At 54.4% G+C, this 27,574-nt stretch overlaps 1 protein-coding gene across 3 annotated transcripts; it reads left to right on the top strand.

Moving 5' to 3' along the window:
- The first annotated feature begins 362 nt into the window (after positions 1-362).
- PIANP (PILR alpha associated neural protein) lies at positions 363-17,074 on the top strand. Of its 3 annotated transcripts, none has more exons than XM_084501715.1 (7): positions 363-456; positions 836-1,034; positions 7,121-7,190; positions 7,336-7,901; positions 8,049-8,130; positions 8,284-8,511; positions 16,408-17,074. In XM_084501715.1, the coding sequence occupies exons 3-7, from the start codon at positions 7,174-7,176 to the stop codon at positions 16,412-16,414; spliced, it is 900 nt and encodes a 299-aa protein (XP_084357841.1). In that variant the 5' UTR covers positions 363-456; positions 836-1,034; positions 7,121-7,173; the 3' UTR covers positions 16,415-17,074. The 3 variants fall into 3 exon arrangements, with proteins under 3 accessions (XP_084357841.1, XP_084357839.1, XP_084357840.1); XM_084501713.1 differs by lacking the exon at positions 16,408-17,074 and adding an exon at positions 8,695-12,884; XM_084501714.1 differs by lacking the exons at positions 363-456; positions 836-1,034; positions 16,408-17,074 and adding an exon at positions 8,695-12,884 and having other exon boundaries at positions 7,028-7,190.
- The last annotated feature ends 10,500 nt before the right edge of the window (positions 17,075-27,574 follow it).

The following is a 27,574-nucleotide window of genomic DNA, read 5'->3' as shown; positions in this document are numbered from 1 at the left end:
GGGGGGGGGGCAGATTCTCGATTCTCCCGGCGAAGCCCCCGTCCCCTCGGGGGCTCTGCTCCCGCTGCCACATCCCCGCCGCTCCCAGACGCACCGCATCGATCCGCGGCGGAGCGACGCGCCCGGGGATGCGCTCAGCCGGGCGGGGAGGACCCCCAGGCCGGGCAGAGCCCCCCCCCGGACCCCCGGGACGGCCGCGGGGCGTCCCCCTCGAGGGGTGCCCGGCGGCGGAGGCGAGCCCGGAGGGGTTTGGGGGCGTCGCGGGGCGGGGGGATGCCGGGGGACGGAGCCGTCCGGGGGTAGGCGTGCGGCGGGGAGCGGGGGGGAGCGGGGGGGAGCGGCGGGTCCCTTGGAGACACCTCTCTCTCCATGGCAACCTAATCGCTTCCTGCGGGGAGCCCGAAATAACCGGCACGACGGGAGAGGCGCCGAGCGGGCAGCGGCGGCGGGGAGCAGGTCCGGGGGATGGATGGGGAAGGGGAGCCGGGGGCGGGGGGGAGGCAGCGGGGAGCCCTCGCCCCCTCCCCATCCATCCCCTCCCCGCCGCCGGGGGAGGGCTGCGGGGCCGGGGGAGGACAGGAGGGCAGGGGGCGGCCCCCCCACCCCACCCCGGGGTGCTGCTGCCCCCGTCGGGGCTGCCCCCACCCCTGCCCTCCGTGGGCGCCCCTCGGGCCGCAGAGGGGCTCGGGGGCGGCGGCCCGCGGCCGTGCCAGCAGGCATGGGGTTAACGGGAGGCTGCGAGCGAGGGAGACGGAGACGGAGAGAGAGAAAGAGGGGCTGGACCAGTCCTCGGCAGCTGTTTATTTCAAGGCATCTCTCGCTCCCTCTCCCTCAGCCAGGGCTGAGCCTCGCCGAGCCTTCCTCCTCCTCCTCCTCCTCCTCTCCCTCCTCCTCTCCTCTCCTCCTCCTCCTCCTCCTCCTCCTCCTCCTCTCCTTCCTTCGTCCTGGCCATGAGAGGCACCGGCAGCGGCAGCCGAGCTCCCCCGGCCCCCCGCTCCGCCGCCCCGGCTGCGCCCCAGCGCTCTCCCCGCAAGGTAAGTTCAGCCTCAGCCCCCGGGGTGGGCAGGGGGCCGCGGGGCTGAGGGGCGAGGGGGGGGGACGCGTGCCCGTCTACGAGTCATCCCTCCCCGTCTCCTTCCCCGTGTCCTTTCTCCCCCGGTTTCCTTCTCCCTCTCCCCATCTGGGTGCTCCGTCTCCTCCGTAGCCGGCTCTCCCCCCCCCCACCTCTGCCGCCCCCTCCCCTCTCTGGCTGTGGGGCAGGGGGTGCCCGAGGGGCTGGCAGGGAGGGGGCAGGTCCGAGGCATCGCTGCCTCTTGCCCTCCAGCTCCGGGCTCCATCACAGACCTGTTGTGCTGGAGCCTCTGCTGAGCAAGGCGACTTCAGCCAAATTGGCGCAGCTGGAGAAAGGAAAAGGAGGGGTCAGGCCCTCCTCCCGCCCGGCCGAGGGTGCACCCCGCCAGGGAGAGCATTTCGGGTGTGCAGACCCGGCACCTGAAGCACTCGGATGCCCGGGAGCAGTAGGGAACCGGGAGGCAGAAGATTGGCAGACTCATGACATGTATTGCAGGCAGGCACTAGATGGCAGGGGACCGGCATCCTAGAGTGCTGGCTGGAATGGGGCCATGCTCACAGTTCCCAAATGCAGGGAGACCCGAGCTCGGAGGACCGCTGCTGGGCTTCACACGCCCGGTCCCTAGGTACCGAGGTGTCCAAATGCGCAGGCACTGCCACCCCTCCAGCCCCGCATTGTGCCCCAGCCCAGGATTTCCATGCCCAGCCCATGGGTGCTTGCCCCAGTGCCCTGGCACTGGGATTTCTGCCAGCGGTCACCGAGCGCTGCAGGACCTGCACTAAGAACCCCTCCGTGGTCCTGGCCAGTCCTTCAGGGCACTGCCCCCAACCCCGACAGCCTCAGGCAGGCAGCAGGTAGAGCACCCAACGCGAGGCACTGCATTCAGCCTGCCGGCCCCCAAATCCAGCACGCTCTGCAAGCTGTCGCCCCCAGCCCCATGCACAGCAGGAGCTCCTTGCCCAGATGGGCTTGGCATCTCCCACCACAGGGTACCAGCATCTGGCTTCGTGCTCCCGGCTCTCTGAGCTCCCCTGAGCACAGCAGAACTGCCTCCCTGGGGCAGCTGCTCCAGGATTCCTCCCTTTCCCTGTCCCCACCCAGCCGAATACAGCAGGACTCACAATTCCTTCTCATCAGCACTGGGGTTCACGCTTCCTGCTGCCACACCAGCGATGACTGCATCTCTGCAGCTTGGGCTGTGAACCCCAGGATGCTCACAGCCACTGAGAAAAACACAGGTGTGGGGTGCTCGGGGCACCCAGAGGTGTCAGGGGGTCTCACTGCCGGCGTCTGAACTCGCTCTGCTCGATGCCCGGAGATAGCTGCTAGGCTCCACAGTCCCGGATCGCTGTCTCCTATCAGTAGCTGTCATCATAGCACCTTGATGCTGGCCGGGAGTTAAAAATGACAGGCAACCTGGCTTTCTGTCTCTGCGAGGAGGGCTGGGTCCCCCTCAGGTTTGTTTTGATTTTTTATCACTGTTTTGAGTGGGATCGTTGCTGTGGGGGAGCCGGGCAAAGGAAGGATTTGCATGAAGCTCTCGGTGCTGCGGGGTTGCTAATGGCGAACGCTATTTCAGCCGGCAGTAAGTTTCATAATCTTGGCCCAGCTCCTGTGAATGTTCTGTTCCCCAGGGTCATCAGCCTCTTTCCCCTTCTTCCACCCCTTCCCCCTCTACCCAAACTGGTTGGCAATCTCATTGTTCCAGTGGAATATATCCGTCATGTGAGGTCATCGCTGCATAAGGAGAGGTGATTGATTGCTGAGGTCACTGGGGCCTGTCCCATGCTGGGCTTTGAATACTGGGCTGGAGACCTTGAGCTGGACTCCGTGCTCGCAGGAGGGCCGCTGTGGGGTGCGGAGGGGCACGGTGATGCGTTCCCGGCAGATCGAGTGGCTGAGCAAACAGACTGCTGCATTCTGAACTAGCTGGAGCGCTCGGAGAGCAGACGGCTCCATTCCTAGAGGCAGAGTATCACAGCAGTCAAGCCCGAGATGCTACAGAAATACAGATAGATCATCGACTGCCAGCCGAGCCAGGCAGAACCGGGTGCAGCCCTCTCCCCATCCCCAGATGGAAGGAGGCGAGCCTCTTCTCGCTGCCACATCCTGCCTGCGCTCGGCTTCGCCCAATTGCTCTCCGGTCAGAGCTGATCTCTGCTAAGCACCAAGAAAGCTGTGAGATTCTCAGATTTTAAGGCCAGGGGGACCGTTTTGATCATCTAGTCTGACCTACAGCACAGCACAGGCCAGAAAATCTCACCAATTTCATTTCCTGCGTCAAACCCATAACCTCTGATTGAACTACAGCGGCTCTTTGAGAAATACAGCCGCGTAAAGGCTTCAGGCAGGAGGCAATACACCACCTCCCTAGGTAAATTGTACGAGTGTGTGACCCTCTTTATTAATAGTGTTGTTCCTCATTTGAATTTGTCAAACTTCAGCATTTTGTAACAGAAGGTTACAGATTGCATTTGATGTGAGCGAGCTACAGCCTGGGTATTGCCTGCACGCGGCTGGCACCTCGGCTCTTTTATTCCAGCAATAACTTTTGTATTTCAGTAAGATTTCTCTTGGGGACCACTGCATACTACTAGAATCCTGGCCATGCAGGAGTTATCTGTGAATCCCAGGGCTTCAGCAGGCAGAGCAGCACCTGAACTCCAGAGTTCAGGACGTCACTTCTGCGGTTTAGCCTGTGCTTCCTGCTCAGAGCAGGCGTGCAGCAGGCTCTGCTCCTAGGCAATAGTTAGGATGTAGGTTCCCATTCCCCTTGGCGAAGTGGCATGCATGCTTTGAGGCATGGCTGCCAGGATCTGCTCTCTCCCATCCCAGCAGCAGTGGGTCTGGGCTGCAGGAGACTTACCAAGGAGGGAGAAAGCACGGCTGGGTCACTGACTTTGGGGAAGAGAAGAAGGATTTGTGCTTTCATCCTGCAAATTCAGTGAGAGCAGCTCCTAACAGACTAGCCCCGGATCTGTAGTCTGGCCCTGCAGTGGGGTCCGTACGCAATAGCAACGAGCAATGCAATTCCTCCTCGCTGCTTCCAAGCACCAAGATTCACAAACGGCGCTCGGTGAAGTGCCCTGGGGAAATAGCTTTGTCATTCACTCTCTGTCATCTGTGCATAACAGGACACTGGAACACTGCAGTGAAGGCCCTGTACCTAGAGTGAGAGCACACAGGTCCATCTTTGGACCCTGGGACCAGCTCTGTCCATTTTTTATCACGGTTAGACCTGGGAGACGGACCTGAAAGCAAAAGCCGTGCCAGGTGGTACTGATGCAGAAACCCAGTCTCTGCTCTGGCACACAACAGCCTCCTGAACAGTGTAAGGTGCAACGATACCGGGACTCATACCTCCAGGCAGTGAGACTATTTGAGCCCGCTCCTCCTCTCTGAAGATCTACTGTTTTATTCAACACCCACAATGGGATACAGAGATGAATCAAGGACATTTGCTGAGCTTGCCCTCAAGCACAACAGAGTTTGTGCCCAGGAAACAATTCCTACTGCCAGCAGCTAACTGAAGAGTGCCCCAGACATGTTTTATCTGCTGCTGTGCTGGTAAGCCACAGGGATCTATTTCTGCTCTGAGCATCGGTACTCCATGTGCAGTGGAGTCTAGCCCTTGCTGGCTGGTCAATCAGCTGGACTTCGTTTTCCTTTGCTCTCAAATTCATGCTACGGGAGACACCTCTGTGCCCCTCCACAAAAGACACCTGGCTGTGCTTGTGCCAGGTCACACTCTCAGTCTCTGACCCCAGTATCATTAACAAACCAGAATGTGTGGACTGGCAGCGACTGGTATCGTGTCCCTCACTCATCTGGAGCTGCCTTTGGGGTAGAGCCTCCAGGATTCACTTCCTCTTTACTGCCAGGATCTGTGCTCAAGAGTAGCTGAGGTCTGAGGCTTGTCACCATCACAGTGGTACGGGTACAGGAGGGGGCCAGTGCTGCGCTCACTCTTATCCCTCTGGTCCAGTAACAGCCATAACCTGCTCCCTAGGGCTGAAATTCAGGCTTCCTGGTGTTAAAGAAACAGAATTTGGGTCCGGAGGGATCCTTATTCCCAGGCTTTAGGGAATGCTTGGTGCAGGGTGCTCTTCTGGAGTGCCCAAATACAGCCAAGCAGTACAGCAATTTCTGCTTCTGCGGTGGTACTGCCCAGATCACATCTCCTATAGCCTAATGCAAAAAAAGCACATAGACACCCCCCAAAGACCAGCGCTGTTAGCAGGTAATGTGGTTGCAGAGCATGGCTCTTCATCACCGGGCTCTTCATCACTCCCCAGTCCCAGCCATGGCCCCAGGCACTCCAGGCCGCCTTGAAATCATCCGGAGGGTTTGCGTGCACCCTAGCCTGGGGACTCACACGGAGAGGGATCCACAACACTTGGGATTCCCTCCCTTTCCAAGGGCCAGAAGAAATCCTGTCACAGATTTTTGTCTTGCCAGACATGATCTTCCACAGCGTCGTGATCATAATCCAGATGGCCAAGATCTTGCCAGCGCAAGGGAGCCTCTGGCTTTGGAAGAAACTTGCTCCATTCGGCTGGCTCTCTGCAGAGCTGCATTTTAATGCCTAGTCCCCTCTAAGGCTTAGAGGTTCAGGAGCAAAGTACAAAGAAATGCTGAGAATAGCTGCTCTTTTCTCCTCATCTTCATCTCAGGATCTCTCCAGAGACTGATCTTGCCCCGGAGGGAAGGGCAGGGCACATTAGCCGACAATTCCTTTTTTCCTGTGAACTTTGTTTAAATATTTAACAGAAGGAAACTAAAAATATCCCCAGTTAATGCAGCAGAAGCCAGACAGCGGCTTGCTCCTGGGTGTCCTTCCTCCCGGCCCCTCTCCTCAGGTGCATGGCATGGGGTGCGAGCCCCCCAGCCCACAGCAAGCTGTGAGCTGCAAGAGGAAGGCCTGCTCCTCAGGAGGGGCTGCAGCGTCACCTAATGACACAGACCCAGCAAGGGGACAGATATTACCCCTTGGGAGCATCAAGATACAGCGTGGTGGCTCAGGGCTGGAGGTTTGGTCTCTCTGTTGACTGCCTCCTGATCCCCCTTGGCCAAGCGCCCCCTTTTCCACGCCCCACAGCCACATGAGGGCACGAATGTGGGTTGTCAGCTCACGCCTCTCCTTCACAATGAAGGAACGGGCTGGATGTCTTCAATGATTTTTTTTTTTTCCCCGTGTGTGTGTGAGGTCTTTGTTGTGGAGCAAATCCCGGGTCAGGTACACGGCAGCTCACTGGGGAAGGGCTGGCGCTGCGCCGCATGCTGCCAAGGGAAGGGGCAGGCAGCATGAAGGGCAGCCGTGCTGCCATGAGGATGATGCCGGAGGGAGGCGTGCGGCCGGAGCTGAAATCCTGCCGGGGTGCTGGCCCTTGCTCCGTGCTACAGCTGCTGCCTAGCGCTGCTGGGTTTGGGGGATTGCTGGTGGGAGAGGCGGGGGAGGAGGGGAGGGATGGGACCTTGCTGAGGGTACACGGGTAAGGAGCACGGAAAGGTAATTCCATGTTAGCTAAGAGGAAAGTAAATGCTAAATATTTGATAGCTATGTTTTTGCTCTTAAGTTCCTCAGTAAGGCTGGACTTTTCTGGCTGATTCACTCTCTCCTTCCCAATCTTCTCGGTTTATCACTCACGAGCGTCCCCTCTCACTCCCTCACCCCGGCAGACAATGAAGAGGCTCCTTTTTAATAAATGGATTACACGCTCCGCACTATAAATAAACACAGGAATTAAGATTCCAACTTGTTCTGGCGATAAGCAAACAAAGACGCCGAATCCCCCCCCTCGGCCTTCAGACAGGAGAGTCCCCCGGGAGTCTGTGCACGCGTCTCCGCACGTGTACTCCAGAGGCAGATCGCTTCTCCCCGGTGTATAAGATAACAAGTGTGTTTCTGTGGGCTGGGGGGAGCAGCCCCGGGCAGGGGAGTGGGTGCATGTGCATGCTCTGCGCGCCGGGGCTGGCACCAGCAGCGGGGAGGGAGCGATGGCCGCGAGGCCCAGGCGCAGCTCAAGCTCTCTCTCTCTTGCCTCCCAGTGAGGAGCATGAGGCGAGACCTCGCCGAGTGACGAGGCGCTGCTGCATCTGCGATGGAGCCTGGTGCCTGGTAGGTTCGCAGCCCCCCCGGCGCCTGCCGGCGATGCGGGAGGGAGGAAGGCATGTGGGCAGCAGGCTGCTGCCGGCTGCTCCTCGAGGAGCCTTCCCAGCAGGAGGGATGTCCAGATAACATGCTCTCCCTCCTCCTCCTGCAGCAGGATGCCTCTCCTGGCCTCCTCCATCCACTCGCTGCAGCTATGGCACTTCCTCCTCCTGGTCTCGGCCGTCCCTCCGCCCGCCGCCTGGTCCCTGCGCCCTCGCAGCCCCGTGGCCACCCGGCCCCTCTGCGCCCGTCGGAGCCCCTCTGCCCACCGGCCCATTTGCATCTGGGACAGGACCTCGCTGCCCGAGCGGGATTTGCGCCTCACGGCGCCGCGCCAGCGCGCCCTGTCCCCCCGTGGTGGGGACCTGCGCCACGCCGTGCGGCTGAGACGCCAGGCAGCGGGGGCCCGGCCCGCCACCCCCTCTGGCTTTGAGGACGGCATGCCCTCCTCCCAGTACCCCTGGGCCATCGTCTGGGGCCCCACGGTGTCGGATGAGGATGGAGGGGACGCCAACTCCGCCAACCCGGGCTTCCCACCGCTGGGCTACACCTTCGTTTCCCCGCGGGGGATGGCGACGGCGCAGCCCAACTCCCACTCGCTGCTGCACAACGCAGGGCTCAACCTCCGCGAGACCCCGGCCACCCTACGGCCGTTCCTGTTTGGGCCCCGGGGGGAAGGTAGGTCTGCACTGTGCTTCCCCCGGCCCTGTTCCTGCAGGAAGAGCTCCTCCTGCAAAACTTATTGCCCCAGCGCTTGTGCTGCTGCTCTCGAGGGGGGCTGATGGGGGCGGCGGTCCCACTGCCCCTCTCCCCCCTGCCTCACAGGTGTGGACCCCCAGCTCTACGTCACGATCACCATCTCTATCATCATTGTCCTGGTTGCCACCGGGATCATATTCAAGTTCTGGTGAGTGGGGCTTGGGGCCAGTCGGGGTTGTTTCATTACGGTGCTCTGAAGCCATGTCGGTGGGCACAAGGACTGCGGGCTTGGGTGCCGGAGAAGGCGTTTGACCCGCGGGTGCAAGGGGCACTCATTGCCTTGCTGCTCTTCTCCCCAAAGCTGGGATCGCAACCAGAAGCGCCGGCGCCACTCCGGGCAGCAGAGCGGTGGGAGGCAGCAGGAGAGCCAGCAGCCCCTCACGGACCTGTCCCCCACCACCGTCAGCATCCTGGGGCCCTACGGCGACTCCCTGACCCCCACGCCTGAGGCAGAGGAACCCAGGCATGGGCAGGAGGGTGCGGAGAAGCTGGGGGGCCACGGGAAAAGCACTGCCTTCCAGCTCAACCGGTGAGTCCTCCGGGGTGCCAGGGAGCCGTGGGGTGGCAGGGGGCAGAGGGACAGCAGGCTAGGGGTGGGCAAGGCAGCTCAACCTTCTGAGGAGGGTCCACGCGAGGCTGGCTGGCTAGCGGGGACGCCGGGGCAGCGTGAGCGCCCGTCTCTAATTCTTTTCCAATTCCCTTTTCCCCCCAGAATCCCACTGGTGAACCTGTGATGCACACGGGAGAAGCAGAGCTGGCTCCCCCACCCTCCTGTCACAACCGGGGAGCCCACGCTTCTGCCGCCTCTGCTACCCCAGGAAAAAAACAAAACAAAACAAAACAAAAACAAATCTCCTTGTGCCACGGCCCGCTGCCACCGTTGTTAACTAACTCCACCGGGACGTGCCTGGGCAAACGGAGGAGCCGGGCCTCGCTAGCGTCCTGTGGGGGGAAGGTTGGGGACCCCCCGAGCAGGACAGGAGGATGAGCGAGCAGGAAGGTGGGAGGGAAGGCGGCTGTCAGTGGTGTGAAGTCGTAGCCTGCCCTGCCCCTCTCCTCGCACACTCACACGCACTCTTCGACCTCCGTGACTCTCCCACCAGTGCATGCCTGACGTCGGGGGTAGGCGAGGTGGAAAGGCGTACCCCTGTCCCTGTGGGCCCGAGCCCCTCTGTGTGTCCCTTTCCATGTTGTGTGCTTTGACGTGAACGTCTGGAGTTCAGTGGCTGCAGCGATGCCTGCTGGGGTTCGGTCGCCCCGAGCTGGGGCTCAGGTGAAGGCAGGTCCTTCTGTTCCCAAGGTCTTGGCCCTCCTGAGGGTCCCGGGGGTGGGTGAATCTTGGGAAGAAGAGGCTTATATAGCACCTGACCCCCCTCAGCAACACATTTCCTTGAAGGAAACATTGCCCTGCCTTTAATATTCACATCTTCCCATCTCCTTTCTGCCTAACACTCCTGTTTTTTGTCTTCAGCTTGTATCTTTCATCTCCCAGTCCCCAATGTTTCTGTTTTTTTCTCTCCATTCCTCCTCCCCTCCTTTCTTGCCAGTTAAGGTTGGAAGAAGTTCCTTTAGCTTGCCAAATGTTTTGATCTCTTGGAAGCCTCCTCGCTGTCCCTTTCCATCCCCTGTCTACTTCATCAAGGTTTTATCTCTGCTCTATGGAGGTGTTCTTTAGAAAATCATAGGTGAAGCCTTCTGCCCATAACGTCATTTAGCAAGTGTCCTGTCCATTGAGATACAGCTGAAGCAGCTAAAAGTGTCACAAGCAGATATAGCTGGGCACAAGGAGCATGAGTTTGGCTGGGCTGGGGTAGGGAATTGCTTTTGGACACTCCTGTCACAGGCAGCAAGCAGCGGAGATGACTCTGTTTGCCTTGGATGGCAAAGAGCAATTTACAGATGACCTCGGGAGTGCTCGGAGGGTTGCCGTGTACTGCTGGTAGGTTTCTCCTGAAATGCCTCCTGAGACAACACCAAGGGCATGAGAGAGGGAGCATCTATGCTGCAGCCAGGCATGGGAGGCCGATTTCCATGACAGTCCATTGGCAATGACAGTATTTGCCCTCTTGTGGCTTTTGTGGACACCTTCAAAGAAATTCACAAACCCACGCTGACAGCCACTGAACTGAAATGATGCTGATTTGGGTAAGGTCACCCCTACGGTATACAAACACCTTCAGCTGCTGGGCTGATTGTGTCCAGAGACGGGAAACTCACCCACAATTTGAAGGCTCTAGTGCACCATACAAGGTCCTAGACAAAAAGTTATCTGTCATCTCAGAGGATATGAAATCGCCTTTCACCCTTTATCCCTGTAGTAAAAGCGTATTCTTTATAGAACAAAGCACACGGAGTTTCCTACGAGGCCTGGTTCTGCCCATTTACCCAGCTGATCTGATGGTGATCTCAGGTCCCACCTGGCTCACCGGGAAGGACATTTAAATGAGAGTGTAAGTTACAATAAGCCTCGCAGAAAACAGCAGAGATTTGGAGAAAATGACAGGTCAAATAAAATTATCGGCTTATTAGAAGCACAGAACGGCTGAAAGATGTAGGTGGAAAAGGACTCTGGAGGTCTCCAGCCTAAGCACAGGTTCAGTCTCTGCTCACAGCAGGCGATATTATTGCTTTACTGTAAATCAATCCGTTACTGAGCCTTTTCCTTACTGAGGCCCCTCTCAAGGCTTTGGTGGACGTTCAAGCTGTGGATGGACAAAGCAGGGGGCAGGTGGCTGCTCCTGCCCACAGGCCCCTCACCACCACCCCTGCCAGCTGAGGGCAGGTCGGGGGCTGCTCTCCCCCACTTCGGCACAACCAGGGATGGAGAAGGACATCTGCAGACAGTCTGCACAGGGCTGAATTGGTTACGGCGGGCAGTTGGCAGCACAATGCCTCAAACTGGTCTAAGTAACCTTCCAGACTGGATTAATTAGATTGCTCTTTGATCAATAGCGCCTGTTGAAACGAGGCCAGAGTTTAGATGCTACCACTTCAAGGGCTGTCCTTGGGCTTTCCCTTTGCACAGGCTGTGTGGAGAGAAGGTCTGCAAGGAAGTGGCAGGGCACTGCAGGGGGTGTAGTGAAAGCATTTTCCAGTACTTGCTACAGGGAAGCCCTGTGCTCTGCTGGCCAGGCCTTTGTAAACTCTGCAAACACATCAGATTCAAGTGTTGTTTCTGTTTGCTTGTTTGTTTGTTTTCCTTTAACGTGTCTGCTCTTGTTACCTCCAAGTAATGAAAGCACCTCCAAGGAGTGAAAACCTTTCATGGATGTTGTGGTAAGAGGGAAGATGGGAAATGCAGTAGAGAAAACTCTTACAATGACAGAAGCTTCGATATGCTGAACATCTTTTCCAACACCAATTTTTCTAGTCAAACATTTTTATGATGATCATTCACTCTCTCACATGAAAAAGGTTAGATATGGGAAACAGTTTCGTTGTTCTGCCCGAAATTTCATTGCTACGTTCTGTCCCTGGAGCAAAACATTCAAAACATGTTTGGCCACATAAGCTTCTTCCAGTCTATAAATAGTCTCACTGGATCTGCTTTCTCCATGGTGGGAGCCTTATAAATCACCTTTCCCCATGCAGAACGGAGCCTGCCTGGTCCAAGACCGTGTTCTGTGAGATGCACACGTGGACTGGTTGACAGCACCAGGTACAGAGCCAGGGCAGAGGCCGGCACCTTCTCAGTCACAACCTGCAGGGTTCTCCATCTTCCAGCTGACTGGAGGAGAAAGATCTGGGTTATTTTTTTCTTTCCAGTGGAAATTTTACAGAGAGAAAGGTGTGTAGGGAAAACTACTGCAAATGTCTCTAGGCTTGGGCTGAGCCTGTCCAACATTGCTGGCCAGTTAGCAGAAAACATCTGGGTGGGCTGAGCAACCGTGTCTGTGCAAACTCCTCAAGGGACGTGGTTTTGTTAACAAAAGGCCGGTCTCCCTGTGGGTGCAGTGGGAAGGAGGGAAGGCCTGGGGGACAGTCCCTCCCCTCCGCCCTGCATTGTGTTGGAGCAGGAACCTGAGTCTCTCCCTCTCCCTGTTTACCCAACAGTGACATGACCACGAGGAGAAATCCTGTTTGGGCTTCCCGATCTGGTTGGCCATGACGGGTAGGCAAGGGAGCAGAGCTCAGATGTGTGCTTCCACACCTCTCCTCCAGTCCAGTTTACAGCGACACATCCAGCCAAGAGTCCCAGGGCTTCAGAGAGGGCTATCTACCTCTTCCTCTGTGGCACCTAAGTGCCCTTGTAAATCTGGCCCTTTCAGCCCCCCTCCTCCCTTTCCTGCTAAGGAAAAATGCTTGGAAAGGAGCTTTTTGTTCACTTCCCACACATTCTCAAATGAAAACATGATCACCTTCGGATTGGTCTGACTTAAACTGCGGTTTTGGTTTTCACTCTGAAAAACACGCCTATGGCACAGCCTTAGAGACGAGTCCTGCAGCACAAAAGCCCTGGGCCAAACTCCAGCTCCCTGACCATGCCCCAGCTGATGTCTCACTGTGGTCCTGGCTCTACCTTGTCAAGACAACAGAGGGGGCCCCCCTTCTTTCACTGTCTGACAGCTCTCCACCCCTTCTTTCCCGTTGTTTTCCCTCTCCCGCTCCCATCTCGTACCATGGTCTCCCTCCTGGCTCTCTCTCCCCTCCTGCTGTTTCGCTCTCCTCTCTCCTCTCTTGTCCTCTCCCTGCCATTCGGTCTTGTTCTGCCGCAGCTCCCATCCTTCTCTCCATCCTCCCTCCTGCTTCCCGCTTGGTCTCGCTCCCCCCCCCTCCTCCCCTGCCCTCGTGCGCTGTGATATATATTTTTGTAGGATTTCTCTTCTCCTTGTGGTGAAATATTCAATTCTTGTGGGATGTTAGTTTCAACATTTTTAAATAAACCTTTGCAAAATACTGAAAGCAGAGCTCTCGCTGCTGTGGAAGAGGCCATAACGGAGGTGTCAGGGGTGGGAAGAGAGGGGCTTTGCCCCGTGCAGACCCCAGTGGGACGGGGACTCACGCACCTGCCATCCTACAGCCTTCTCCAGGGGGGTGGACAGGGCAATTTGGCCACGTGTCCATCTCACCCTGGTTTTCTTGGTGGCCATAGAGGCCTTTCAGCCCTCCTCACAGATTTCCACCGCTCTCCTTCACTCAAGGAAGCCGCAGGGGCCTCACACACCCACTTCTCAGCCCCGAGTGTCTGTTTTTGCACCGGAGCTGCTGCCTCCCAGCCATGCTCTGGGGCTGCTCGTCACATGCTGATCTGTGCTGGGAGCCAGGGTGGCTGTGAGAGGTGAGAGAAGCTGGAGAGAGACGGAGAGATGCTGGAGCAGAAGCCTCCCTCACTCTGTTCCCCGCGGCTGCCTCCGCAATTTCTATTTACAGCCCTGCTGCCTCCCCTCCTGGCCACAGTGCCGCTGCTGTTGCTGGTTTCCAGGGCTGCTCTGTAATTAAGCATCCTCTGTCTCCTACAACTCCCCCACTTCACCAGCTCCGTCAGTGATCGCTGCTGGGGTGGGCAAGGAGGGGGGTGCTGGAGACCACAGCAGCGCTGGTGGCACCTCCGAAGGGCTCCCTCCCCGTGGGGCAGCTCCTGTGAGCAGCACCCCTGCTGCCCCCGTGCCGAGGGTGGGAGGAGGGGGTCCCTCAGCCCTGCTGCGTTAGCGGGCTGAGCCTCTCCTATCCTCTGCAAAAGGAGGCTGTGGGGCTGGGCAGGCTGGGGAGACGCGGCTGAAGGGGTGAGAGATCCTCAGCGTGCTGACATTACAGGCTCACAGGCTTGTCAGCGCAGTGAAATGCCTTGCGTAAACCTCAGCTGCTTCCAGCGACTGCTTCAGCCCTTCCTGCTGGCTTCTCATCAGCAGATGCGTTTCCTCCAGTGCCCCCTCCACGGAGGCTGAGGCTATGGGCACTCAGCGAAACCTTCCTTTCCTTCACCTGGACAAGCTCCTTTTTCTTCTGGTCTCCTGAAGCACTGACTCCTTGGTCTAGTCCCTTCTCAACAACACTTCCCGCTATATGGCTCTTGCCCATGACTTCCCTTGGGCTTCCCACCCTTCCAGCCTGCTCCCAGCCCTGCCTCCTTCCCCAGCACCTTGCTCACTGATGGGGAGCTGCATGCTGAACACGGGGCAGTGGAGACAGGAGGAATGGATGAGATCAAATAAATCAAAGAAGAACACCCAAGAACTGCACAGCCACATCAAGACACGTGAAAGCCCCCCAGCAAGGGGTCAGAAACCAAGCAGGAGGTATTGCTGAGCACTGTGATTTCCTGAGAAAGAGAGTACCTCAGAAACACATTAAGAAAACAGCTCCCAAAGCTGGGACTCCCTCCAGCTGAGCACTTTCTGTAACCTGCAATAAATTGTCCCATTCTATTTAAAAACAAACAAACGTGAAAAACTAAGGTAATGGCCTGCTGGCAGCGCCTGTCAACGTAAGGAGCTGGTGGTGAGCTACAGTACTCCCTTGCCTCCCCTGCTCAGGGAACTTCTCCAGACCTGGGGCTGGGAGTGAGGCCTCTACACGCTCTGTGCTGCTCTTCCCCATGGGGCTATCATGGGAAAGCACCTGTGGAAGTGTTGGGCATTGCTGTCCTCCTCAGGCCTACCGTACAAACTGGGCATGGCAGCAGAGGGGTCGATCAGCTTTAGTTAGAGGTGTCTCCTAAAGGGATGTGGTTGTGCAGATGGTGATTTAATTAGGAATTAGCAGCAATGCACAGCTTAAGGCTGCCTTGAAGAATGACCCTGAAACAAGCTCATTTTAGTGCCATGTAAAGGAGCTGAGTGCTTGCCTTAGTTCGCTCCTGCTTTGAACCTCAGAGCTGAATCTTTATCAAGGGCTGCTGTGTCTCCGAGTGCACATTTCACGTGGTGAATAATAGGCCATTCAGTGACGCATTCGCCATTGATCCAAAGCCCATCTTTCTCTGGGAGTGACCAGAATACAAGCAAAACCATCTTCAACTTCAGATCAATCCCTACGAGGGATCTGGCAGGGAAACAAATGCCAGTCCCTGCTCCAGGGACCTGTCTTGCATCTCCGTGGCTCCTAGTTAGAGCTCCAGTGGCTGGAGGGCAGTCACTCTAGGGCAGCCAGTCTAGCTCGAAGTCCAGGCTCTGTCAAGGGCTGGACGTACCACAAAGGTTCAACAAGCAAGCAAGCCTGGGGTGACTCATTTTCTGAATGTCAGGAGAACATAGCTTGATGTCTACGGCACGCACTGGTCAAATCTGCATTACAGCCTGGCTGAAGAGCTGGTTGGTTTCCCTGTTAGTTTGCCCAACAAAAGTGCCCGGACAAGCATCACAATTCTCTCAGGTACCATCTGAGCCTTGGTAAAGTGACCAAGACAGCAGGATCTTTGTGAGCTCCTCCCAAATCAAGGGACAGCCTGTGGTGGGTGTCCTCTGCTAGCGTCAGGGAAATCAGTCTAGACAGGTTATTGCACTGCTAACACGTGCAGTTTGTCTGAATGTGTTCACACCTACAGAGGAGGCTTGCACCAGTGCCGTTAGATTGACTCAGAGCCATTTGACAACACCGGGGTGAGTTATTTAAGCCTGAAATGGTTTCCTTCTGATGCCTTTTCCTGCCTTACAGATTTCATTCACGTGTGACACACTGCATATGAGTGAATATCATGCAGATGAGGTCCGAGGCTCTGCTTAGCATTACCCTGTGTTTGTGGATACGCAGCAGGAACTGTCAGAGAGGCGTTATTCCCTCCTTCATAATGAGACTGCTCCTACACCAAGCATCAGGACATGCGTGGCAAAAAAGAGGACTAGAAGACTGACCTATAGCCAAATGCTGGTTTCTTGTAGCTACTCATGTTGGCTAACTTACTTTTGGTTCTCTAAAAAACATGCTGCAGTAAATCTGAGTGCAGCTGATGAGGAAGAGACAGATTCTCCCATGGTACCTGCTACTTACAGGAGGGCTGGGATGAAGTGGTCACTGAGGATAATAACAGCACTTCTGGCAGGCTCTGGTGACAGTAGTTTGCTCAGGCAGTACCTTGGAGAGAAATGCACGGCCTAACCGAAACACAAGGAGCTGAAGCTGTTGAGGAAAGGCCTAAAGGAAGAGAGTTATGAGGTAGAAGGAATATGAGGGAGGACAGGTTGAGGAGAGAGTGGGCAGAACCATGAATTTTGAGCAGGATTAAAAGATGGAGCAGGAAGAGGTAGTAGGGTCAGAGGAAGGGATCAGGATGGGAATTTAGAGCTAGGGGAGCTTTAAAAGGGCTGGGTAAACAAGAACAGGTGGATGAAGCAGGGGTCTGGGGGCTCACAGGTATGAGGGTGCTGCTGACGCTGAAGCCCTTGTTTAGGGCCGACCCAGCTCTCAAAAAGATGATGCATTCCCATGTTGTTTCCTTTTCTTGTCCTCTTCCTTTCTTGATGTTAATTGCTTGGATATTGTTTTCCAGGAGCTGAGGTGGAGGCTGTGTCATTGGACTTACAGGGACATGAAGAAATAAACTTTGAGGATGGAGCTCTGAGTACGCTCAGCACGGAGACCACCAAAGATGAGGCTGTCAGCACCTGCCCTTGGGCTCAGTGCTGGTATATGTGCCTCTGGCCTTTAGAGCTGAAGGGCAGGAACGGCACCACCTGGAGTGGCATATGCTGGGAGGAGAGCCTCTCAGACTCAGCGATGGATGCATGAGGAAGCCCAAACAGAACAACGCATGAAAAACAAACAAACAAACAAAAACCCAAAAATTTTGCAAAGAAGAAGCCAGGGATATGAATGTGAAAGGGCGAGTAGTGTCGTGATGCAGTGAGCATGTCCTCTGCACCAGAGGTGCGACTGCCTGCTGAAGCAGAGCCTGCTAACGTGACAGTAACGGGAACCCAAGCATCTGTCGGGATGGTGAGTGAAGGAAGGGGCTGGTGTTTCCCAGTGTCTGAGCTGACTTTGCATCCTGGGTGGTTGCTGCCATTGATTTTCTTCTTCTGTGATAACTGTACGTCATTTCTCTGTACAATTTACTTCACAAACGATTTCATGTACCCGCCCGAGATGTGCTTTGTTGTGTTTTGTTTAAATATGCAAAATGGCATGCAACTCCATGTGACGTCATATGCAAATTACTTCTCGTGTTACTGTGCTTATTTGAAATTAATTTGAGTATGATCACAACCCTGAATCTGAAGCCGTTGTTTAGGCTGAGCACTCACCCTGCTGCCCCGCTCCTTGCAGCTATCTCAGGGGCAGCAGCACGATCCTCCCCTGCCTGCCTCAGCCTTGATCCGGAGGTGACCCCGGCTGCGGGTGGTGCGGCTCAGAGCAAGGTCGTGCTCCAGTCCTCTGCTGAGGTTGCCAGTCAGTGCAGCAGGAAGGGTGAGGATTTAATGGGGAAGCTGGGACTCCAAGCTCACGTCTCACAAGAGTCCACAGATGTGCACTCACAGGGAGAGATTTCTTTTAAACCCACAGAGCCAGGCTAGACACTGGCCTGTGATCAGCCATCCAGCAGCTCGACAGCTCAGTAAAGTGTCATAAGGCATCTGGGCTCAGAAGAAAACGCTGGTGTTACAGTGTCAGGAATTAAACTCGCTTTCTGGAAGAGCTTGTTTCTTAATGACCGCCCCTTTATGGCAGTGAATCTGCAGATACAAGCAAAATGCTGCCGATACAGGTGCCCCATGTTCTTAGAAAGATCAGATTCCATCAGAAAACATCCACTGAAAACAAGAGCCATAACACAGGCACCAATACAATATCTACACTAATCTCTGAACATATACAAGCCATTTCAGCAACATTCTTCATGCTAATTTTCCCTTTTTTCTTCCGCCTGGTTATGAGTCAGCAGCTAGGCTTGAAACCCCTAGCCTTCATCACCGAGGAAGATGTAGACGTCACTCCAGCAATGCCTTAATCTTCCGTTAAAAAAAAAAAAACAAAAAAAAAACAGTCAAACAGACTTTGCTGTGACTCCCATCTCATCCCAGGCTCACATAACCCGCTGTGACCTGGCAGTGAAATATTTCATGCAAGGCTTTTTGCTCTGGGCAACCGAGAGCGGATGGGTGCCTGGAGACAGGGGTGGCTGAGAGCTCTGCACCGTGTCCAGGGCTGCTGGTGTCCAGGCAAGGCAGGAGGTGCTCAGGGGCAGATGCTGCTGGTTGACTGCAGCACCCAGCAGCTCCTCAGGCTGCCCGGGGAGAGCTGCTCTCATCCTTCCCCAGGCAGCTGCTCCCGAGGCATTCCTGTCTCTTGTCCCCGTTTGTAGCCCTGTGCCCCCTGCCAACAAATGGGTCTGGTCTCAGCCACTGTGCAGATGGTCCTGTGAGGTGTGAGCCCTGTCCCAGCCTACGTGCAAAGCCTGGGTTAATAAAGACAAACAAAAGCAGTGGAGGAGATGGCCTCAAAGCCTGGAAGATCACAGAGGTGCTGCAGCATGGAGGAGCTCTCTCTGCTCATTAGAAATCCCGTTGGATCTGCAAGACACGCACCCGTCACCCAAGGCATTTGGCCGTGGGCCTGCCTCTCACTTGCTGTTCTCTCCAGTTCCCATCCTAGCTCTACACACCCTGGAGGAGGCTGTGCCACCCGTGGGATACACATCCTGAGCTCCCTGGGCAACTTTAGCCCCACAGCTCTCCCTGCAGCATCCCATGGGCACCAACCCCACCACCACCAGCAGCTGGCACCAATTCCAGTCAAGCCCCAGGCATCCTGCTTGGCTTGCACTGCGTGAAGACCAAAGACATTATGAAAATGTCCTGCACTCATGTAAGAAGAGAGGACTGGAGGAGACTGCCTGACCTCTGACAGGGAGTCCCACCACATCCTCTTGCTCAGAGACCCCCGGTCTCAAAACAAGCTCAGCCTCCTGGCTTTGGGACTGCCGCTCAGAGGCTGTGCTAGGTCCTTGCACTGGCAGGTGGGAAGCTCCTTCTAATTTCCAGCCTCGGTATATTCATGGCTTAGCCTGTTATAATTCATTCTTGTGCCAGCATTGTCCTTAAGCTTAAATTCAATGACAAAGCCCTTTGTTAACACAGAGTTAATGTTGCTTGGTGATAGCTCATTCTTTCCCAGAACATTGAGTTCATGAAAATGCAAACTTGTGGAAAAACAGGGCATTTAGAGTTAAGATGCATGCCTGAGCAACCTTACTTCAGCTCATCCTGAGCTGGCGGCTGCCAGGGGGACTGCCAGCCCTCCAGCTGCGCCCACTGTGTCAGGTGTAAAGCCTTCTGCTATGTCGGGAGGGAGCAGGACCATGAGTAATGGGGGAGGTGAGCAGGGAAATGAGTCCTCTGGGGCACGCAGGGGGCTCTGGGCTGGAAGGCAAGGTGCTTCTGTCCATGGGATATCCAGGCACTCACCGTGCAGCACTTTCAAGGACAGAGGAAGATGAAATACAGTTAGGACATCCCAAGGTAAAGATTCCACCAGGCACTCTCTACTCTGCCATAACACTGAAGGGAAAAACTTTCTGGTAGGAGTCAGCTCATAAAAACAGAACCCTGAGGCATCGTTTCCCCGGGAGGAGCAACGCCAGTGTTCACCAGGAGCGTGCCCTGCCTCCTGCACTGCAGTCACCGAGGTGGGCAGGAGCCATTTCCAGCAGCCAGTGCAGCAGCCCAGCAGACTCAGTCCTACCACAGCTGGGGAGGCCCCGCGTGCTTCCTGGCAGCAGCAAGCTGCTTGCCCTTCCTGCAGCTGCAGGCGTGCTGCTTTGCCATGGAAGCTGCTCTGTCTAAAGTGAAGGGATGCTGGGAGGCTGCCGCAAGCTTCGGCCCCATCCTGGGCTCCTCCATGCAGGGAATTCGGGCCAAGATTTCCACCAGGGTCACAGTGATGCACGAAGGTCAGGACAGAAAATTATGGCAGCTCTAAAACACAGTGGTCACAGAAACTTCAAGCACAGAATCAAAGGATGTCCAGAGTGACTCCCCCTCTGCTTCCCCCCCCAGTTATCCATGCAGCATGCTGCAGATGAAGGGAGCTCATCTAGGAAAAGCTGGGGCTGTCATCTGGCAGGTGCTGGGAGGCTCCACTCCAGAAGAAGGAGAGAGGGAATGAGCGCAGAGCAATTCCCTAGGCGGCAGCTGCTTCCCAGGCAGAGCCAAAAAGGCTCCCATGGCAGGTGCTCGCCCAGCCTGCGAGGCTGGGAAACAAAGCCTCAGGTGACACTGGTGCTGAAGGAGTCCCTGGAAAACGTGAGAATCCTTGCTAAAAGGAGCGGCAGAGATGATGCACAAGATTTTCGAGGAACATCTAGGTGAAACAGCAACTGCCCTGAGGAGCTGGAGGCGGTAATCCCAGCCCACCTATGAGGAGGAGCTCGGGCAGCCTGCTGGGCAGGAGGCACTCCACCTCCTGCAGAGCTGGCCTCACTTGGCCTGGCCCTGGGACTCGCTGCTGCTGATGGTTTGGGCAGAAAATGTGTGTCCCCGAGTCACGGGCCCCTCTGGGCAAAAAGCTGACAACTTGTGGGTTCCCTAAATATGCTTATAAAGTCAGAGGTGCTTCCAGCTGGCAAAACAGAGACAGCAAATAGTCCAGGATCACTGGTTTTGTGTCTGGGTATCTGGTATGCATTGGGAGAGAGTGGAAAGCTTGCAAGAAGTGCTGTGACTAGGTAGCACTGCTGCTGCTGGGCTTAGCACTGCAGTAAATACACCATGAGGAGGAGGATGAAATAATCCTGGGAGATAACCCAGCCGTGGTACGCTGAGAGGAAGCAAGGCAGCTGATGAGTTTTCCCTGATGACACTGCAAACACATCTGAAAAGTTAGTTCCCAGAATGTGATGCTTACCTGAAGCTTGGGAGCCCTGCCCAGAGGGATCTGCTATAGATATTAGGAAAGCTTTGGGGTACAATAAAGGTGTGAGAGCTGCTGAAACCTGAAAAACCACTCCGAGTCTTGCAGCTGAAGCATTACTCTGAAAACCTCTCAGTGTGCTGGAGTCCGTAATGAATTCCAGAGGTACCCCTTGTACAGACATCCTGCCTCCCTGATGCTGCAGACTGCAAAAACATTTGCAGCAGGCTGTCCCTCCAAGCTTTCGGTGCTTACTCAAGGGGCTCCTGGCAGCCAGTGGCGGCCCCAGAATCCTGATAGCAGACTGCTTGTTCACTCCTGCATCTCGTTTTCTTCTGCATTTTATCCTGAGTCCTTTTGCCTCCTTTCCCTGCAGATTGCCACAGCCCCAGACGCCTCTCCCCTAATCCCCTTTCTCATCCCTTTCAGGCAGCAATTTCACCTGTCAATTAGCTTCCCATCCAATGTATATTTCAAACCTGAAAAAAAAATCCCTCTGACGTCAATTTGTCAGGAAAATCACATCAGCCCTTCTAACTTGACTCTCTGACAGGGTAGCTGGGCTGGCAGACCGGGGGATGCAGTAGATGTGATAGGTCTTGACTTTGAGGCTTCTGATGCAGCAAAAGGCCTGAAGTTCTCACAAAGAAACTGGGGAAATGACTGCAGCCAGAATTGCCAAAAGGTGAATGCAATCGCCAAAATAAAAATAAAAATAAAAAATACGTATACAGCTGGTTTGAGAAGATTACATCATCAGAGCCAAAAGGCATTTCCGACGTGGCCACAGAAATCAGCAGGTTCATTTTCATCAATGAAGGTTTAAGCTGTGTTGTAGGGAAAAGCTTTTTAACTATCGAGCAATAAAATGCTGGACTAGACTGGCCGAGGGAGTCTTGTCACTGGAGGCTGCTGAGAACAGGTTCAGCAGATATCTGTCAGGGATGAGCTGCGCTTCCTTAATCTTGTCTCTGGGTCAGGACGATGAATTAGATGATTGCCTGAGGTCTCGTCCCAGTTTCATTTCCCCTAACTAAATTAAGCAAACCTCAGAAACCATTGGCAAAAGCAAGCTGCAGTGGGCTCTGCTCACTGCCTTCCTGCAAGCTGGGCATTAGACCAGCACCAACCTTGCCCAGGTGTAAGCCAGGCTCAGAATCTGTCCCCCTAATGCTGAAAACCCACACGGTGAAACCCTTCCAGCTCTGCTGTCTGTGCAGGCATGTCACACGCTGAGTTCAGGAAGGTTTTTGTGCACCTCTGCAGAGATCTGAGCATTTTCTGAGAACCTGGGTTTTAAACTTCCTTCTTCAGAGGGTTCTGGGAGCAGCTGTCATGCGGGAGAGGCACCAAGCAATTGTCTACATTGAGAATACCAGGCTTGGGACTTACCCTTGAAGGAAAAACTCTTTAGGGGATGGAGGAGGAAAACATGGGCTTGTGGACCTGTGTTCAACACCTTTTTTATTTTATTATCATATTTATTTTTTTTGTCATGCTGACCTGCTCTGGAAGCACAGCAAAGCCCAGGGAATAGTAAATCTGTACAGTCTGTAAAAGAGCCAGACTGAAGGGAAAGGGACTGCATGACTCAATCACAGCCAAGCTCCTTTTCCTCGATCATAGCCCTTTTCACTGGGAACAGCCTCACATATAAAATGGATTTCTAGAGAGGAATCCACCCATGCCAGCCTTCTGCTAAGCAGAAGAAGCCAACCCCTCCCTACATCGTTTCACAGGATGGCCAGAGGGGAGGCACAGAGACAGACTCTGTTATTACAGCTCCTCCGTGCTGCTGCCAGCCCTCAGCCTGCTCCTGAGCACGGGTGACAAATTGTATATACCGTCTTCAATAAGATTAACGTAATGATCTCTTTAAGGCTGTTGTCTTTGTGACCACGTCACATCATTGCTTCATAATCACCTCGTGAGTGATGAATGCACACAGATCTGTTTTTTACCCTCTGTCATTTCTAACCACTGAATCTCCATGTATAAAATAAATCCCTGTTAGCAGGAGCAAAGAACAGGACCTCACACTTCTTCGTTCCGGTCTGTGAGTAATTCTTCCAAATGCATTTAATCAGCAAACTTCCTTTTCACTCTGCTTTTTTTTTGCTGAGCCAGAGCCATTACTGCAAACAGAATTATTCCCAAGGCCAGTAACATTCCTCCATGGTGGCAGTTCAGCAGTTCCCATTTGACTCAACACATCATCTCCTTTTCCCCAGTGTTTCACCCAACTAAAATGACCCTAACAATTCCTTTCATTTCAGCTCATCTAGCTGCCTTCCATCCTTTACTCTAGCAAATGTCTTACTGAAATTCAGCTAGATTGGATCCACCTTTTTAAAATTTTTTTATTTTTTATTTTTCCCACCCAGGTGAGGATGAAAAGGAGGTAAAGAAAAAGGAGGTAAAGAAAAAGATCAAGTTAAGGGCATGCAGTGCTTGTGTTGATAAACCCATTCTGTATTTGGTGCCGTTTTCCACTTACTGCTGTAGCTTTAATTTTGTTTTCCTTCTGTAATTTGTTCTTAACCTTATGCTCTATTGAGACTAGACTAATGGGCTTGCAGCAGCCGAGAGTACTTTGTTTTCTCTCTTCCTGAAATATAGCTCCCTTTTTCCAGTCCTGGCATGCTTACCCTGAATTTGATGGATATACTGCAAGTCTATGCTCCCCAAACTGCAGTTTCCTTGCCAGGTTTGAACAAAATACAGATATGGAGGTGAACCTGTGAGCTCCAGCCTTCACGCAATAGAGCTTCTGGAGTTCTGCTTCTGCCCTGGTACAAAAGCATACTGTTCTCCCCTGTCTCTGATATCCTCTTCTCCTGTCTTTTTCAGCATCATTCTTCCTACTGAAAAATGACATGAGGCAACTGTAAAGACCTAGACATGCTTTAGCAGCACTTTGGTGAGCACTGAAGGTGGTGTGAGGAGTGCATCAGACAAGCTTGCATGACCATGCTCTCATGCAATGTAATTTTAAATGACGTTTCTGCAGTGTTACTGTTCAGAATATGGATGTCACAGCCTACGAAGTCATCCCCAAACCAAACAGGTCCTGCTGCTACGACGTTCACCTGTACTTGGAACAGAAGTGGGGTGGAATGAGAAGCGCTACAAAGCCAGCTGGGAAAAGAGATGTTTGTGCACCAGGGCTTTACCAATGCTAACGCTGCTGTCAACATAGATGCATTTCCACAGGGTCCAACAAGCATGCTACCCTTCTGGCTTCTAGCATGATGAAGACATTGAGCATTTGCTTGCAGTGTACCAGCAGCACAGATCAAAATCACTGACTCACAGAAAAAATCAGGTGGGAAAGGACCTCTGTAAGTCTCTAGTCCAATCCCATGCTCACAGTGGGGTAACTACAAAGACAGATCGGGTTGCTCAGGGCTTTGTCCCCACACATTTTGAACATTTCCAAGGGTGGAGATTCCCCAGACTATGTAGGCACATGTTTCACTGCTGAACAGCTCTCAAGGGGAAGAAATTTTCTGTTACATATGTTCAAAATTTCTCCTGTTGCTATTTGTGTTTGTTGTTTCTTGTCCTTCCACTGTGTATCCTCAGAGTCTGGCTCCATCTTCTCTACAAATTTCCTTTAGGTAGGGGCAGACAGCAAGTGGATGCCCCTTTGGCCTTTTCTTCTGAACAAACCCAGCTGCCTCAGCTTTCTCCTTGCACATTGTGTGCTCCAACCTTCCAATTCAGGGCCTTTTCGCTGGGCGTGCTGCAGTTTGTCAACATGCCTCTTGCACCCCAGCCCAGCCCTCGATGTAATCTTCCAGATGTGGCCTCACCTTTCAGGTGGATGGGAATAATAATTTCCCTTCCTCTGCTGGCTGCGCTCTTGCTAATGCAACCTAGGTTGCAGGGATCTGTCATTGCTTGAAGGGCTCACTGCTGGATCACGTTCAAAATACTTGTTAAGACTTTTTGAGGTGATCTAATAATGTCAGTTTTGATTTAAGCCTGTTGGGGCTATTGCCACGGAGAAGCTATCACCCCACTGGAACAGGTTTTGCCTGAGCACGCCTGGTATGTTTTGACCGTGACCATGCAATTGAGGTCCCCCTCAGGCACTGCTGATGCGATTGTGGTTTTTCTCCTGTGCTGAAGGTACTTGGGCACAGTCCCTCTGGCTTTCTTGGCATGCCCAGCGATTCCTTTTCCTCCTTCCAAATTATGGGACGCATATTCATGACACGTTGGCCAGAAAGTTTGGTAGCTAATTGTTCTTACTACAGTGGCCAAACAAACTCAGTCTGTGGCTAAGGCTGATCAGTCCCAGCAGAGTCTGCCCAACAGGAACCCTGCTGTTCCCAGCTCCAGAGCCACTTCTCAGTAAAAAAGCAGTGGATCGCTGTTGAGTGTGCTTCAAGTTCCAAAGTGCATCCCAGGCGCATGGTTTCTGCTCCTTGACCTTAAGAGAGTAGATGCCAGTGTAACACATGATTCAGACAAGCAAGCGTGTGCAGGATAATGCGATAATGCACGTGTTATAACTCAGTTACTGTGTACTTCTCAGACCGTACAACACTAAATAGAGAAGTTACCAAGGAGGGAGAGATGCAATCTATTTCCACGCCATGGAAAGAAAGGCAGAAATGACATGCTGAAATGCTCTCTGCTGCGCGCTACCAGGGGATTTAATCAGCCGATTGCCAAAGAGATGTCAGTTCCTTGAAAGAGTAAGGACAACGTGCCTTGCTGAGAAATGTACTCGCAAGATTAAAATACCAGCTTCAGGATAAACTTAATATTGTCCCACAAGCAGAAGAAAATATGGGCAAGAATGAACAGCCTCCATCCTTACAACGGGTGTCACTACACCATCACACCCTCCCAAGCCCATCTGCCCATCTCTGCCTAGTGTTCAGGTACCCTCCACAAACTCAAGCACCAACACCAGCAAATCAGAGAACATGTTGGGCCTGCCCTACAAGCCAGCCAAGCAGGATCCCACAGCGCCACGCACCACCCATATCAATGGGGTGGCCACCATGACTGGTGCAGTTTATATGCGGACAGGGGACAAAAGGTGTTCAGGCACGGAGTATGGAGTGGTGCCACAAGCACGTAGTCATTACGGAAGGTCCGGGGCTAGGTCTGGTGTCAGGGTGGTGAGACAGGATAGAGATGAAGAAATCAGGCAAGCAGAAGGAGACGGGAAGAGCTGAGTTGGGAACATGACAGTCAGATGTGTCTGCGGAGGAGGGAACACGGGTGGGAGATGGAGCCTGCAGCTCGTGTAGCGCTGTGTTTGCTACCCTCCTGGGTCAAAGCTGTCTTGAAAAGCTCTCTGCAGAAGTTGTGAGAGAGCAACCGCTGTGGTAGCTTTTCTTTCTTTTTTTTTTTTTTTTTTTTTTTTTCTCAGCTGGTGTGCTTTCTCCACACAGTTTCTTTTCTGAGCTTGTCATGAGCTAGTCCCTCAGAGGCAGGCAATGTTTAGCTGTGCTGCACGCCGGCTCCTTCTCCCAGGGGGGAGGCCCCTTGGCCTCCATCCACCACCCCTCTGGGGCTCATTTACCTCTCACAATCTCTTTTACATCGCTGCTGGCTTCTCGTCCTGCCACACAACAAACTGAGCCCCTCTCAGCTGTCCCCTCCCCAGCAGCCTGGCCTGGGCACTGCGAGCGGGTGAACCTGAGCTAGGAAGGAAGGTGAGGAGACCAGGTGCCCTCTGCAGAGAGATAGACCCGTTCCTCCTATTTCGTGTCCTCCTAAGGGAAGAAGATAAGAGAAATCAAGTGCCTGTGACAGATGTTAGTCACGCTGCCTCACGTGCTGCTGAAAGGTGCCTGGGGGAGGGGAGCGTGACGCTCTGGGCACAGTTTGGGAAAATTAACCACCCTGTCCCACTCCTCTGCTGGAAATCATGACTTCTCCTCGTCTGGTGTAGGGCGTTTTGATGAGCTCTCCCAGCAGCCGAGCCGAGGAGGAGATGCTCGGCTGAATTTCTTTCAGGCAGCACAGGGAGGGGAAGGAGGGAAGCCGAGGGGGGCTTTGGGGCGAAGAAGAGGCTCCTCTTGCTAGATGTGGGACTGACATAGTTTGTGGTGATGTGGGACGAGATGTGCCACCCTCAGGGCTGAGCTGACAACCCCAGAAACAAATTACAGAGGGAAAAATGGAAAAGGGATGAGCGTGGGTACCCACCAGCAAGTCAAATCCCCCAAATTAGCAGGGAAATGGAACTTTTTTACCCCAAAGTGTTGAGGGGCAGTGGGGCGGGCTGCCAAGGGGGTGGTGGAGCCACCATCACGGGGGGCTGTGGAAGGGGGTTAGGTGCAGGGCTCAGTGATACGGGGGGCTGGGTAGGGCCCCCCAGTCAGGGGTGGACTGGGAGAACTGGGGGGCGTCCCGTGTGACTGTGTGTAATTAGCTGCTGTGCCTGTAATTAATGTAATCTGGTGATTGTGCCATTAACTCGGGCGATTGTGCAATTAACTCCGGTGACTGTGTGACTCTGCGCAACCCACTCCCCAGACTGACCACTCAGCCAAAAAAAACCCTTTTTATTCCAACGCACACCGGCGGGCCCCCCCTCATGCATTATTCATGAACTCCTCATGAATATTCATGAGGCCCGCCCGGGCCGGAAGCGGCCCCCTCACGGCCGGCGGGAGGCGGGGGGGGGGGGGAACTGGGGGGGGGGGAAGCGCCGCGCGCGCGCGCGCCGCCCGCCGCCGCCGCCACTTCCGCCCCGCCGCCAACCGCCGCCCCCCGCGCGCGCCGCCGCCACACGGCGCTTCCGGTGGAGCCCCGCGCGCTTCCGGCCCGGCCACCCGCAG

The sequence above is a fragment of the Aythya ferina genome (genome assembly GCF_964211825.1).
Source record: "Aythya ferina genome assembly, chromosome: 1".
Classification (NCBI taxonomy): Eukaryota; Metazoa; Chordata; class Aves; order Anseriformes; family Anatidae; genus Aythya; species Aythya ferina.
The sequence above is the reverse complement of the archived record's forward strand: the minus strand, read 5'-3'. Positions and strand labels throughout refer to the sequence as shown.